At 41.4% G+C, this 14268-nt stretch overlaps 1 protein-coding gene across 1 annotated transcript in view; it reads right to left on the bottom strand.

Annotated features, from left to right (window-relative positions):
• MYO3A (myosin IIIA) overlaps positions 1-14268 on the bottom strand; it is a 198984-nt gene that overhangs the window by 20140 nt on the left and 164576 nt on the right. Inside the window, exons 31-33 of the mRNA XM_038389297.2 lie at positions 13242-13365; positions 9782-10739; positions 8204-8342 (exon numbers count right to left, since the gene is read on the bottom strand). Of these exons, the coding sequence (XP_038245225.1) occupies positions 8204-8342; positions 9782-10739; positions 13242-13365 (1221 nt within the window). The remainder of the gene's footprint in view (positions 1-8203; positions 8343-9781; positions 10740-13241; positions 13366-14268) is intronic.

Raw genomic sequence — 14268 nt, 5'->3', positions numbered from 1 at the left:
TGCCTGCAGGCGGATCTTGGTGGGTCTTCAGTGGGTTGGCCCTCTGGCCGAGTCACAAAGTCCTTCTGGGGTAATAAGGAATCCATTGAATAGTCTATTTTGCCCTCACTACAATCTTCAGCCCCGGCTCTGGGCCCACTGAATTTTTCCTTTTCTTCAGGCTCCCAAATAAGTCCTGTCCCCTTCTTAGGGTTTCTGCCAATTTACCTGCAGCTGGTAGAGCAATCCAGGCCCACCCAACTCTAGGTTCGACCCAGGGACCCTCTAAACAGCAGCCAGATATGGCTCAATTCAATTAGTTGCTGCTTCTTCCCTGGGCCTCTTCCCACCTAGCCCCTTTTAGCTTCACCCTTATCTCAGGGTTAAGGGTCTTGGGTCCTCTTTCTGCAAACCCAGCTATGCAAAATACAGCCAGATACAAACTCTGGCTGTCCCTTGAGCTTCTGGCCAGAGCAGAGGACCCTTCCTCACACCTCTGGTCCCAGCTAGGAACTGACCTTCTAGGCCCCACATCTTCTTTTAGCTGGGCCTGCTGGGCTCTGATTGGCTGTCACTAGCCCTTCTGGCCCTTGGAGGATCAGGTCTCTCTAGCTTCCAAGATGGCTGCTTCAGTGAAGCCTTTCTAGACAAGGCTGGAGGATCCACCTTTACTGCTCTTTTCCTCCCACCTCGCTGCTTTCTGGGGTCTGGTGTGGTAGGACTGCAGGGCCCTCTGTAGGGAGCTGCAAAGGCCAGGTACAGCCCATCACAGGACCATTAAGGCAGCCAAAAATGACTCGACAGTAGAAGGAGTTGGTTGCGTCGCTTTCCCTAGCCATGCCCCTCTGCTGGGGGGTTGTTTGGAAGGGGACAGAACAGGGCTGTTCTGCTGGCCCTATGCCATCTAGAGATTCCCCCTACATCTGGGTAATTCCCAAGAAGCTAGTTATACCTGCATTCTGACAGCATAAAGCAGAAGGAACATAACCCCAAATCAGGGCCAAAACACCTGAATCTCCACTGCCCTGCATACTGGGCTAGGTCCTCAGCTGTATCAGAGCTCCTCATGCTTTGTCAGGACCAAGATGGGGTAATCTTGAGTGGATCTTTTGCACCCATTTGAATTTCACCCTAACAGTAGAAAATTATTTTGTGGAGCTTTTGCATTTGATTTTCCATTTAGCACTTGTAGTGATGGGCATCATCATTTTCCTGGAAGAAGGTATATTCTGTAAATCCTGCTGGTGAACAGTCTATGGAGTCTATGGCTCATTCCAGGAATCTTGCACAGATTGCCCCATGCCTTTTTGTAAAACTGGACCAAAGTTATTTTAGAGCCTATTTAAAAAACCTGATGAAATAAGATTACTTTGGCCTTTTCAACACAGATGTATTTAAAAAAAACTGCATATTTTGCATTTTTTATTAAATTGAACATCCTTTAAAGCCTTTTACATTGGCACAACCACATCAGCCAGTTCTCCTGCAGCCCCTTACCTTCTGTGATTAGTAAAAATAATTTTCTGCAAAGTATAAAAATGTTATCTTTGGAGCTGCTAAGCTGTCAAAATGAACAATGCCAGTCTATTCGTAGATAAAAGGCAGATGCGTTCCTGTTTGGCATACAAAATGCAATTCTAGATTCATGCGTACAGCTGTAAAATGACACATTAAACAAGTGATGTTGAGGAAAATGTGTACAATTATCATTTAAATCATCATAGTAATTATATAAATCTAAATGTCATCTGATTTAAAGAGAAGCAAAGGGTTGACACTCATTGCCATCCACTGATTAATGCCTTTATTGGGGACAGGACAGCAAGGGAGCCACTCAATGTGAAAACTGCACTGAATAAAAATAAAATCATTGCTTCAAAATGAGTAGGAAAGAAGATGGCAAGGCTTCTTTCCATATTATAAACAGTATATCACTTTGTGATAGACCATATATGTCTGGCCTAGTTAGCTATACTATAGATAGCTTAGTATATTGGCTCAGATTTTTTTTTAAATGAGCTGCCCATGATTTTTATGAAGAAAAATTCAGAATTCAGTTTTAGGGACTGTTTCTAGATAACGGACGCTTGTGTGCAGTATCTTTGTTCTGTGAACATGAAGGTCACTACACACCAGAATGGTACACAATAATTCAACAAAAGAAGCAGGTGAAATAGGAGTACATTTCTTACAATCTACAGTGCATTTCTACATACATAGTACATTCATAAAGGAAAAGTGCAAACCAATTGGTAAGGTTTTGTATACAGTAAGTACTTAAATGGAAGCCCATATTTCCCATATGTATTCTGCATGCCAGTTTCAGATAATATGCAGCTATAGTAAATGAACACTTATTGGGATGTACAAGGCTATTGTTAAGATACGTATCTTACTGAAGCTGTTTATGCTATGCCTAGATTCAAACTGTTTGATTTTCAAGCTTTGTAATTACTCCAGTATTTTCTCTTATTTTAATATATTGCATGCTTCTGTTTATGCCCGGCTGATACAAGAGCTTTGCTTGGTGTACAGGGCAGGATTCCCAGTCAGAATAAATACATTCCCCAAGCAAATGTGAACCCCCTTCCCCTTCTTCTCCCCCTCCCCGCTTTTCTTTTCATCACTATTCAAATACAGCATTAATCATCCTTTAACGAACGTCTTAAGAACTGATGAGGGTTAATTCTCCCTCAAGATTGGAGCAGTACTGCAGGGGGGGAGCCCAGCTGGGCTGTAGAACTTCAGATGCGCTTCACACCAAAACCACATCAGGGTCAAGAGAATTAATAGAATTTCATACGTAATGGGTGAACAGAACTCCTGCCACCCTGGTCCCAGCGTTAGCCCAGTCAAGCTTCCTTTATGCTTATAAAAGCACTCTTTGAAAGTTCATTGTCTGGCAAAAGCTCTCTCTTGTTAGCTTTATTGTGATAAGTAGCATCATTTAAGTAGGAACTGCTAGTGTCAACTACACAGTACATGCAAGTAGAGCATATATAATTGAACCTCCGAGTTACGAACACCACACTTACAAACTGACCGGTCAACCACACACCTCATTTCGAACCAGAAATACACAGTCAGACAGCGGCACTAAAACAAACAAACAAACAAACACAGTACTGTGTGAAATGTAAACTACTAAAAATAAAGGGAATGTTTAAAAAAAGATTTGACAAGGTGAGGAAACTGTTTCTATGCTTGTTTAATTTAAATTAAGATGGTTAAAAGCAGCATTTTTCTTCTGCATAGTAAAGTTTCAAAGCTGTATTAAGTCAATCTTCAGTTGTAACCTTTTGAAAGAACGATCGTAACATTTTGTTCAGAGTTATGAACATTTCAGAGTTATGAACAACCTCCATTCCCGAGGTGTTCGTAAATCTGAGGTTGTGCTGTACAAACAAATACTGCCAAACTCGGACTTAGTGCAAGCGGGTGCAATGCCAGTCAAGTTACCCTCTTGCTCCAGGTGTTACTTTCACCCAGGATATGTGCTTAGTGACATTATATAAAATAAACGAAATTGCACATAAAGGTAATTTCAATTACTGTAGCATTAAGGAAAGCAGTAACATGGGTACTACAACGCAAAACATGTTTTGTGCAATATATTGTTCTGGTAATCAGTAAAATCCTGGGTAGTCAGCTGACACACATCACGTGTTTATGGCATCTCTGAGACAAAGAGCCTCCTCTCAGAGGAGCACTTCTCAATATGCTGCATCATTGTCCTCAGTAAAAAGAGGTACTTGTTTTACAATCAGCAGATATATTTTTTAGTTCCCAGGAGTTTGGTTACTCAGTGATCTCAACACCATATTAGGTTAATCTTTTGTAAAATAAATTTTTTAAAAAATATTTTTTTGTTAAAACCCCTCCCATAACCAAGTGGCAAGGATTCCAAGGCTACAAGCATGGGTGGTGGGTATCAAAGGCCAGGGCAGGCTAAGCCTCCACTAACCCAGGCCATAGCCCCATCCATGTTCCACCCGAGGCCTCACTTTTCTCCTCCTCTCCCCTGGAGCCAGCAGGGCCAAAGTTAAGGCCAGTGGCCTGGAACTTTGGCCCAACAGTGGCTCGTTCCAGAGGTCGGGCTTGTAGCTGGGGCTGGCCGGGCTGGGGCTCCTCCAGTAGTGTGTGTGTGAGCCTTGGGGCTCCTCTGGCCATAGAGGCGAGAAGTGGCAGAGTCAGTGTTAGCCTCCCCAAAGGAAGGTTTTACCTGCCACCCATGGCTACAAGTTCATAACAATGGGTGGGATCTGATGTGAAATGGACCAGGAATGCACCAGCAATGGGAGAGGGTGGAATAGTAGCTGCTAGGCAGTTCTATACCATACCAGGTTCTCATAGGTAGGGAGAATCCTACACTGGCTGGAGTCACCAGCTTTAAGGCAGTTTTGTGACCCATAACAAAGCTACCTTAATGGCCTGAAGAATTCATAGCTTTGATCAAAATTCATAGCTTTGATCAAAATGTTGTGTGGTTGTGGGTGGTTAGCACTTATAGGTGGGTAACTTGTAAAGCAATTTTCAAACTTATTTTACTGGGAAGTAGTCACTGTTTTCCAATCCTGTTGTTTGGGAGATTGGGGAAGAGGTGTATAGTTTGTTTAGAAACCCTCTAGGAGAAAGTGACAGGGGATTGGTTTACTGGGGTTTCTCTTTAAAGGAGTAGAGCATTAACTGACATGTTAGTTAGCTGGCTAGGAGTTTATAGACTAGAATGATCATTTGGTCTGACGCGGTAGAAAATACGGTTTCATGTTTGATTAGGCTTAAGGGGCTTTCCATGGTCAGGAGAGCAGCTGTGGCTGCCCTTTGCTTTACAGGTTAATACTCTTATACACATTCTTGTTCTGTTCTGTCCTCTCATTAAACTTGTGCCTATTCTCCCAATTTTACCCTTGAACTGAATCCACTTTAAATAGTAACTCCTCTCCACACGCTGCACTCACCTTGCCTATTTGCTGACCTTAGCAATTTAATCAAAATCCAAGCACAGGAAATCAAACTTCTTTTAGAATCTGATCGTTCTTCTGGAGAATGTGCATGAGCCCTCTTGAAAAGGGCACAGCTTGACTACAAAGTATGAACTTCTTTATATTTATGACCATGAGCTTATAGGGCTTTTATACCATTTTTGCTGTGTCTTGAATGTTTGAAAGGCACCTTTCCAAAGGGCAGTTAATTGTGCCTCCGTCAAACACACAAAAAAAGCATTTACACTTTAAGTAAAAAAAATAAAATTATGTTTTGTTTATGGATCAGAGCTCTCAGATGTATTATTCCTCAAACTACCACATTTGGTGCAAAAAAGGATCAAATGCTGGCATGTCAAAGGTGCCCACATTTGTTTGGAAAATAGATAGAGGAAATAAATCCTCATTTTGTTAAAAATCACAGTACATTTTTTGGTGAGAAATGGATTTAATTTGGTAAAGGGCAAAATCATGGTCCTGATAAAATTAAATGGGGATTTTGCCTTTGATTTCAATAGCCCCAGGATCTGACTCCAAGAAATGTGTGACATTCTTCACACCATGTTCAAAAGGAGGTGATGTAATACTTTTCACTCATCTTGCCATAGAAAAAACATGGCATTTAAAAGGGCAGTAGAGGCACAGATAAAGGCTGCATTATGAGGTGATATGGACAGAAACACAGGCAGGGCACGGGGAATTTTTCAAAGGCACAAAGGGGAGTCAAGTGCCAAACTCCTATTGACTTTCAATGGAAATTGGGTGCCTAACTCCCCTTTGTGCCTTTGAAAATCTCCTTCTGGACCTCTATCAGGCGTTAAGTATTGTATTTTTATTGGCTTCAGTGGAGCTACTCCAGATTTACACCAGTGTAATTGGATAGAATTTGGTCCATTTTGTAAATAGCAGAAACATATTGGTATATATTTCTACTTGAGTTTTTATCACTTTTAAATAGGATGATCTTTTTCTAATTGGCAAAATAGGTCTTGTATTTCCCTCTCCCTGTCTCTCTTATCTATGTTCTATAGGGAAATGTTTAAGAAGCATTTGCTATTTTCCAAAGAATGAGCCTTTAATACCACATTATCTGAGAAATTAGCCTCATACTGTCAAAAAATCAGTAAAACATAATAAAGAATTCAGCATAAACCTGCTAATCATTAACATGAACACTGGTATGTCTAAAATGAAAGTCCTGCCAAAATCCTGAAATGGAGTTTTCCATTTGATGTTTGCTCTCTCTTGCAGAGGTCAGTCGCAGAAGCATGCTGCCATGAATAACTGGAGATTAACAAGGAGCAGCCTTTAAACTTACAAGGCCTGACTCTAACATACACTGAGGTCTCTATTGCACTCTGGCAGTGTGAAAGGCCCTTAAAATGGGGGTAAAGTACATGTATTTTAAGGTCCCTTTCACACTGCCAGAGGTATGAATCACCTTCACAATATTATAGAGAAAAAAATGTAGTATGTTTTGAACACTGAAGGGCAAATTCTAAGCCTGGGCTATGGTCTGACCACTTGATGCACCAGGGTTAGAGGAAACCTTCCCACCAGGTTGGTGAACTACTCAGCAGAGCCAACCCTAACCCAACAGACAAGAGTAGTTTCTACAGCTCCATATATATCTCTCCATGTTGGGCAGGTCTTGGTAATCTGCATGGCAATCACACCCTTGACTTCACCCTGGCCCTTCGATTGTCTACCCCCATCTGTCCCACGTGTGCTAGTATCCAGGGAGCCCTCTGAGGACCAGAGATTCATGGTGTGCCGAGGGTATGTAACCACTGTGCCTCCCCCAAAGGCTGTCTCCTGTTGCACAGCAGAACTGCACCAGTTATCATGCAACCGTGATTGATACAGGATCCAATTAATATATAATTAAAGGGAAGGAATATAATTAATGCCATTCCACATGGTTTTATGGAAAATAGGTCTTGTCAAAAAAATCTGATTTTATTCTTTGTTGAGGCAACAAGTTTGGTAGAGGTAACTTTGTAGATGTAATAGACTTTGCTGAGACTTTTGATTTAGTACCACATGACATTAAAATTAGCACTATACAATCTCAACAGAGCACATGATAAATGGATTAGGAACTGGCTAGCTCACTGCTCACAAATCTCAATGAAGAATCATCACTGAATGGGAGAGTCCACAGGGATTGATTCTAGGCCTGACAATATTCAACATTTTTATCAATGATTCTGGAAGTAAATATAAAATAACTGCTGATAAATTCATACACAGTGAGATAGATCACTTGGTAGCTGAGCTCATTCCACCAATATACATTAACATAATCAAATGTAAGGTCGTACATCTAAGAATAAGGAAGGGAGGTCATACTTACAGAATGGGGGACTGTCTCCTGGAAAGTTGTGACTCTTGTAAAGGATTTAAAGGTCATAGTGGACAACATGAGATCCCAGTGTGATCATAGAATCATAGAATATCAGGGTTGGAAGGGACTCAGGAGGTCATCTAATCCAACCCCCAACTGAATCAGGTGATGCTGTGTCAAAAAAGGCTAGTGTGATCCTTGGATGTATGAACAGGGGGAGTAGGAACTGATTTTACCTCTGGATATAGCATTGTGGAGACTGATACTGGAATAAAGCAACCAGTTCTGGTGTCCACATTTTTAAAAGGACATTGAAAAATTGGAGAGGAAACAAAGAAGAGCCACAAAAATGAGTCGAGAGTTGGAGAAAATGCCCTACAGTGATGAAGAGTTCTACCTGTTTAGTTTATCAGAAAGAAGATCAGGAGTTGACTTGATCATGGTATGTAAGTACCTTAAATGGGGAAAAAATACTGGGTACTAAAGGGCTATGTAATCTAGCAGAGAAAGGCATCACAAGAGCCAGTGGCTGGAAGCTGATGCCAGACAAATGTTCATTAGAAACAAGGCACTTATTTTTAACAGTGAAGGTGACCACTAGAACAAACTACCATGGGAAGTGATGGATTCTCCATCTCTTGACATCATCACATCAAAACTTGATACCTTTCTGGAAGATGCTTTGGTCAAATACAGGCTATTGGGCTCAATGCTGGGGAAACAGGGCAAAGTTTTATGGCCTGTGTTATACTGGAGGTCTAAATAGATGATCTAGTGGTCCCTTCTAGCCTTAAAATCTAGGACTACGAATCCTTGTCATGGAACCCCTTGTGGCTGCAAGACTTGCCCCTGAGTGACATTAATGTTATTGATAAACATAGAGGTTGAATATTACCTGATTGACACACATGAGGAGAAAGTCGGCCATTTGTTTGTTTATCTTTGGACAGCATCACGGGCCTCAGCTGATGCGACAAAATCATTTCATTCAACTTTTGCTGCAGAACCAAATAGTCTTCGGACAATTTTGATATCTAAAAAAAAAAAAATAATAATACAAGAGAGAGATCTCCATGTTTCCAGGTAAATCAAGGGTGAAAAACTGCAGATGGGACAATATGGTAAACAGAGATTGGACAAACTGCTTCTATGCAGTACACTTCTTTTTGAAATAATGAAATAATTCCATCACAGCACTGTGACAAACACTGCATATGTAATAATAACTGATCCTGCAAACTGCTCCATAGAAGCTCACGTCTGTGTCCATGCAGAGCCCCCTAGAAGTCAATGAGAGCAAGGTTCCAGCTGTGCAGAGCACGCACTAGGAACAGGTACGATAACCTTACTCAGCAAGGTGTTTACGCATGTGCATAACTTCAAACAAGCGAGTAAGGACTTCACTACTCTGCTGAGTCAGGGCCTTAGTTGGCAAACGTCAGCATTTCGAAAAAACACTTATCTTGAATGGGGCTTCTGATTTTAGGTTAAAATGGACAATGCCCACCCCCAACCCTGACAATCTCTCCACTTGTAGCGCAAATTGTAGATTTTTATAAAATATCCTTTAAAATACCTGAATTTTAGAGAGTGAAATCTTGGTCTCACTGAAATCAACAGGAGCTTTGCCATTAAATTCCATGGGGCCAGGAGTTCATCCACAACATTTTCAGTGAAATGTATTCGTATCAAACTATGCTGCTTCACTGAAGCCGAAACATTTTGTGGCAATCTAGTGATTTCAGTGATGTTTTCAACAGGAAGCTTTCTGAGGTTCAGGGTGGGCTCTGGTCACTTTTGACCAGAAAGAGTGACCTGAACAAAAAAAACCCTACCCCTTTTGATTCAAAACCAGATGTTTTGATACAGTTCATTTAATGAAAATGTCCAAAAGGGTTTGTTTTTTTCCCAGTGCAGAACAAAACTAAATTCCAAAAACTTGGAAGTTGTCACGAAACGGAATTGTCATGCTCTGGTCAGCTCTAGTGTACACCACTGAAAAGCATTTGTAGAAGGAACTGGCGAACCCTAAGAATCCCTTGCATTCTGTGGGAGGTCATCTCTGTGAGAACAGGGTTTGGAAGGGGAAAATTTTTTGATATAATTTAAGGAAAATAAATTTTAAACAAATTAAACCCCCCTCCCCCATACACACACAATTCAACTCCTAAGTGAGAGTTTGATTTTCCTAAAAACCTGCCAAGCTTCAGAATAAATTAATATCAGAATCTGTATAAACCCAAATCTTCAATTCCTGACTAGTGATTTAAATGCACAGAATAAAGTGATTAAAATGTTACTTACTGACTGGCCTGAACAGAATGCCCCTTATTCTAGTTTAATTTCGGTGTTTTGCATGTTATGAATTAGTATGAGTCAGAGCATCCATTTTCAGTGAGCTATCCTCTAATGCATTGTTCTTAGCACATTTCCTACAGTTATCAGGAAATATTTAGCTTAATAAGCTTCTTACCTGTCTTGAAAAGGCTGCGAAATCACAAGCCTCTTTTGCTGAGCCATCCTTTAGATCCTTATGGCCCTCGGCCTGAGTATTAGACCTTTCTCTATCTTTTGTTGTCTTTGAATCATTATTTTGACTATGTGCTACTTCAGTTGGCTCTCTACTAGCTCTCTCTTGACTTTTAGAAGGTAATTTCCCTTCTTTTCTGAGCTGACCCCTTCTTCTGTAACCTCGATAATTGCTCTGAATTACCACTGCTGCCTTAACTTTGTCTTCTGAACCTTGTTTTTCTGGCTCAACTTGCTTCTGTGAGACTCTTACTGAGTCTTTCCTTATACTTCCTTTATTTTCACCAGGTATTATCCCTTCCTGTGTCAGATGTTTTCTCTCCAAGTGACTGTCATACTTATTCTGAACAACAACAGACAGTTGGTTTTGCTCAGCTGTGCTGATTGTTTCTTGATGAGTCAGATCTCCAAGGCCTAGTTCTGTCATTTTTTTAGATGGCTGCTTCAAAGAGACCTCTTTTTCCTTTGGATGCTGCAGTGGAGGGTTTTGTTTCATAGAAGCACTCTCTCTTCTTGGAGGCATTTTCCTTTTTTCCTCTAGGTTCTTTCTGTCTGGGTGTCCAGGGTAGTTGCTCTGACTGAAAGCAGCTGCCTTATCCTTTCTGACTGTTTCAGCCTCAGCTTCCTGCACTACATTTTGAACTGGCTTTACTTCTGGCTTGAAGTTTTCCACTGGAGAAGACACTTGGTCTGCTAGTTTTCTGTGTCGCTCCTTTATTTTTTTACGCTCTCTATAGCCTCTGTAGTTACTCTGAACAATAATAGCTGCTTCCTCTTCAGCTGGAGAAGGAGAGTTTGTCATCACAGCTGGGTCTTCTTCATTGTCTTGAGGTTGCTCATCTTTGTCTTTTTCAATTATGGAAGCTGCATTTTCAGTTTGTTCCTTCTTCAGAAGTGATTCCCTGTGCGAGACATATTGCATTTGGGAAATATTATAGCAGACAGATTACCTCCTTACAATTTTCTGCAGCAATGTTTGTGTACTAAACGACAATTTGATCAATCAAAAATGAAAATAAAACAGCTAGAGCATCTAGCACAGATTAGGAACGGGGAATGAATATACATATTTGTGAACATGAATGATATTCTAAGTCTGGAAGAATATCCCTGACAAATGGCCCAAGGGCAATAAGGGTGGCAATCTGGATGATAAAAGAGCAGGAGGTAAAGGTTACAGAACAAATCCACTGAAAGTGAAGAGATAGTAAAAAAAGACAGGTATTTTCCTGCAGTATCCAAAAACCTCAGTAATTCACACAGTCCAAAACCCATCCCCCAAAAGGAAAAACACTGCCCATATAACAATGCAAAAAGAATGTTCGTGGATTTGGATCCAGGTCATAACACTTGATATGGAAAATACTCCCTGACACCAGGGGAATAACTGGCACACTCCTTGGGCCTTCTTTGTCACCATCAGCTGAGGTTAAATGCCAAGCCAGGTCTTTCACTCAGTTCACTACCACTTGAAAGAGCTCCTGCAGTCCTTCCAAAGCTCCTTTCTATCTACCGTAGGTACATATGTGGCTCCCCATTACCGTATTATCTGAGTGTCTCCCAATCTTTAATGCATTTGTCCTTACAATACCCCATTTTACAGATGGGGAACTAGGGTACAGAGAGACTAAGCAACTTGCCCAAGGTCAAACAAGAAGTCTGATGGAGCAGGGAATTAAACTCAGGTCTTCTAAGTCCCAGTCCTAATCACATCCTTCCACTCCTTCACTTCCTTTACTGGCTGTGAATGGTCTCTCAAATGGTTTCCTTCTCCTATGGGTAAGACTACCAAACCTTTCTAGTGCTACCTCCCACTAGGCTCACTCATAATCACACCCCAAAAGCAAAGCCTAAAAATGTAAAAAAGAAGTAGACTTCTCAGAGGGGCATTTCAGAGTATGAATGCCTACTCGGCTGAGTTACACTGAGCAGGCCCAGAACAGCCTGTGAAAATACTGGTCATTCAACATAGCGCACCGGGAAAGAGTCCTGAACTACTTTCATGAACAGAGTCTGTTTTATTGTTGTATACCCATCTCAACATATGGATAAAAGGAAGTTTCCATGTTTTAGATTGTCAATTTCTTTTTACTTTTTATTTGATTCAGACAAGAGGTGTATGCAATATATAGAAATGTCTCAAGAAGAGCTATTCCAAACACAGACCAGGACCCATCAGTAGTATCAGTTTATATTAAAATCACAGGTGGACAAAATATTGCCAACTTATTTTTTTTTTTACCCCATATTTGCCTCTTCTCCACTGAGGTCACAAAACTTAAGAAAAATGTTGCCATCTTTTAAAATAAGCAAACAAACTATACTCCTGGGGGAATTGTGTGTCACTGCGCATGCACAGAATTCATGTCTTTACTTCCCTGTAGAAAAATGACTTCTGATGGGGAAGCAAAGGGAAGTCACAAAAGCAGAGACATGCTCCTCCCTGGCAGTTCAGGCAAGTCAGTTCGGGTGCCTGGAGCAGCCGGTAGGAACATAAATCACCACCGGGGAGGGGGGAAATGGGCAGTCATGTGTGTGTGTGTGAGAGAGACAGACACACACAGACACTCTGTCCCGCTCGCTCGCTATTGCAGCACGTTCAGTGTGAAGGGCCAAGGCTTCAGGGTGTTTCTGAGGAGGTAGGAGTGGGACAGGCTCTGTCCCCTCAAGCAGAGCATAATGTATACTCTTGGGGGAATTCTGTGCCACTGCACAGTGCAGAATTTTTCAGAAATTAACATGTGTGCAGAATTTCTTTTCCCCCACAGAAATGGGCTGCAGTGCTACTAACTGCCACTAGGGTTAGCTAGAGGGTTCTTGGAAGCTGCAGTTCCCAGCATGCCCTGAGGGAAAGAGAGAGCAGCGTGCAAGAAACTCCATGCAAGTCTGAGCATCAGGCTGTTTATCCCTCTGGATCCTTGGGCTCTGTGGGGGAGAGAGTGCGGATATCTGGGCTGGGGGCCCACGTGGCTGGGCTCTGCGGGGAGGGATTGTGGTTGTCTGGTCCCACAGCTGGGCTCTGGGGTCAGGGGAGAAGAGGGCAGAGAAGCAGGAACTGGGATATCATAGGGATTTCTTTCACTCTCTACTCCTGGGGGAATTTTTGTGTGTGTCTGTATTCTTACAGACATACTTGCTGACAGGTATTTTGAAATAAATTACCAAAATAGTTGAAACTGGCACGATTATGTAGTGTTATTTTGACAAATAAAATTTGCAGAATTTTAAAATATTGTGTGCAGAATTTTTATTTTTTTTGTGCAGAATGCCCCCAGGAGTAAAACTATTTGTGCTACGCAGAGCATCCAATTCTGCTTCATTTCCAGAGTATATTGCTGATTTCTGACAGTGTTTACTGAAGCAGGAGATATTTAAGTGATACAGTAGAAGGAAAAGATTGCTACCTTTTCTTTTTGAAGCTTTTCCTCTCCCTATATCCCCTGTAGTGAGATTGAATTGTTGTTGCTGCTTTGTTAGTTGCATCTGTTATTTCTTTCCTCTTCTTTCTGATTAAGTATCCTCTTGCAACTGATACAAATTATAGTACAATGCCATTTTAGACAACACCCAAGCTGTATTTAAAACTTTTAACAGAGTTAAATAACAACAACAGAGTTAAATTAAAAAAAGCTGCAGAAGACAGGAACTGGGTAGTACAGGCAAGGTGGGGAAAGCTGTTTTCAAGTGAGATTTTAAATGTGATGGCAAGTCAGTGAAGTGGCAGGATACAGGAAGTTTATTGAGATGACAGAAGCTACAGAGGAGAATGGTCTCACATCTGCAGTGGTGAGATTATATGAAGGATCATAGAAGGAGGCAAGAAGAACTAGGGAGTGGGGTAGGGAATGGAAAAAGCCAAATTGAGAATTAATATGTAAAGTGGTGTAAATTATACTCCCCAGCACACATTTACTGATGTGTAAGTGAGTGTAATGGATTCTAAGACGGTGTGAATTACATTCCAAGGAGTCAAATTTCAGGTAGCGGTGTCCTATCTGACTTATTCATACACCCCTGTTAGCTGACTTTCTTGCTGCATTCCTCTCTCCCAGCCCCTCAGACTGTGAGCTACATCAAGGTGCACTCCAGTAGATGCACTAGGCCAGACTCAGAAGTGCTGTGTAATGGAGACAAATTATATGTTGAAAAGTGGGTGCGAGTCTAAGGGGGTACAGCATAGTCTAGAAAGGAATATAAATGGATTTAACATGCACTTTTAGGGGGCCCCAAAGACAGTGGAAATTACATGAACTTAGATTCTTTCTAGAATTTCTTAGGCTTTGTCTACACTAGCACTTTTGTTGGTAAAGCTTTTTTAGTCTGGGGTGTGAAGAAACCACCCCCCTGACCAAGATAAGTTTCACCAACAAAAGCGCCAGTGTGGACAGCACTATGTCAGTGGGAGATGCTCTCTCGCAGACATAGCTACCG

This window comes from Dermochelys coriacea, chromosome 2 (genome assembly GCF_009764565.3).
Source record: "Dermochelys coriacea isolate rDerCor1 chromosome 2, rDerCor1.pri.v4, whole genome shotgun sequence".
In the NCBI taxonomy this organism is placed as follows: domain Eukaryota; kingdom Metazoa; phylum Chordata; order Testudines; family Dermochelyidae; genus Dermochelys; species Dermochelys coriacea.
Note: the sequence above shows the minus strand (reverse complement) of the source record. Positions and strands in the feature narration are given on the sequence as shown.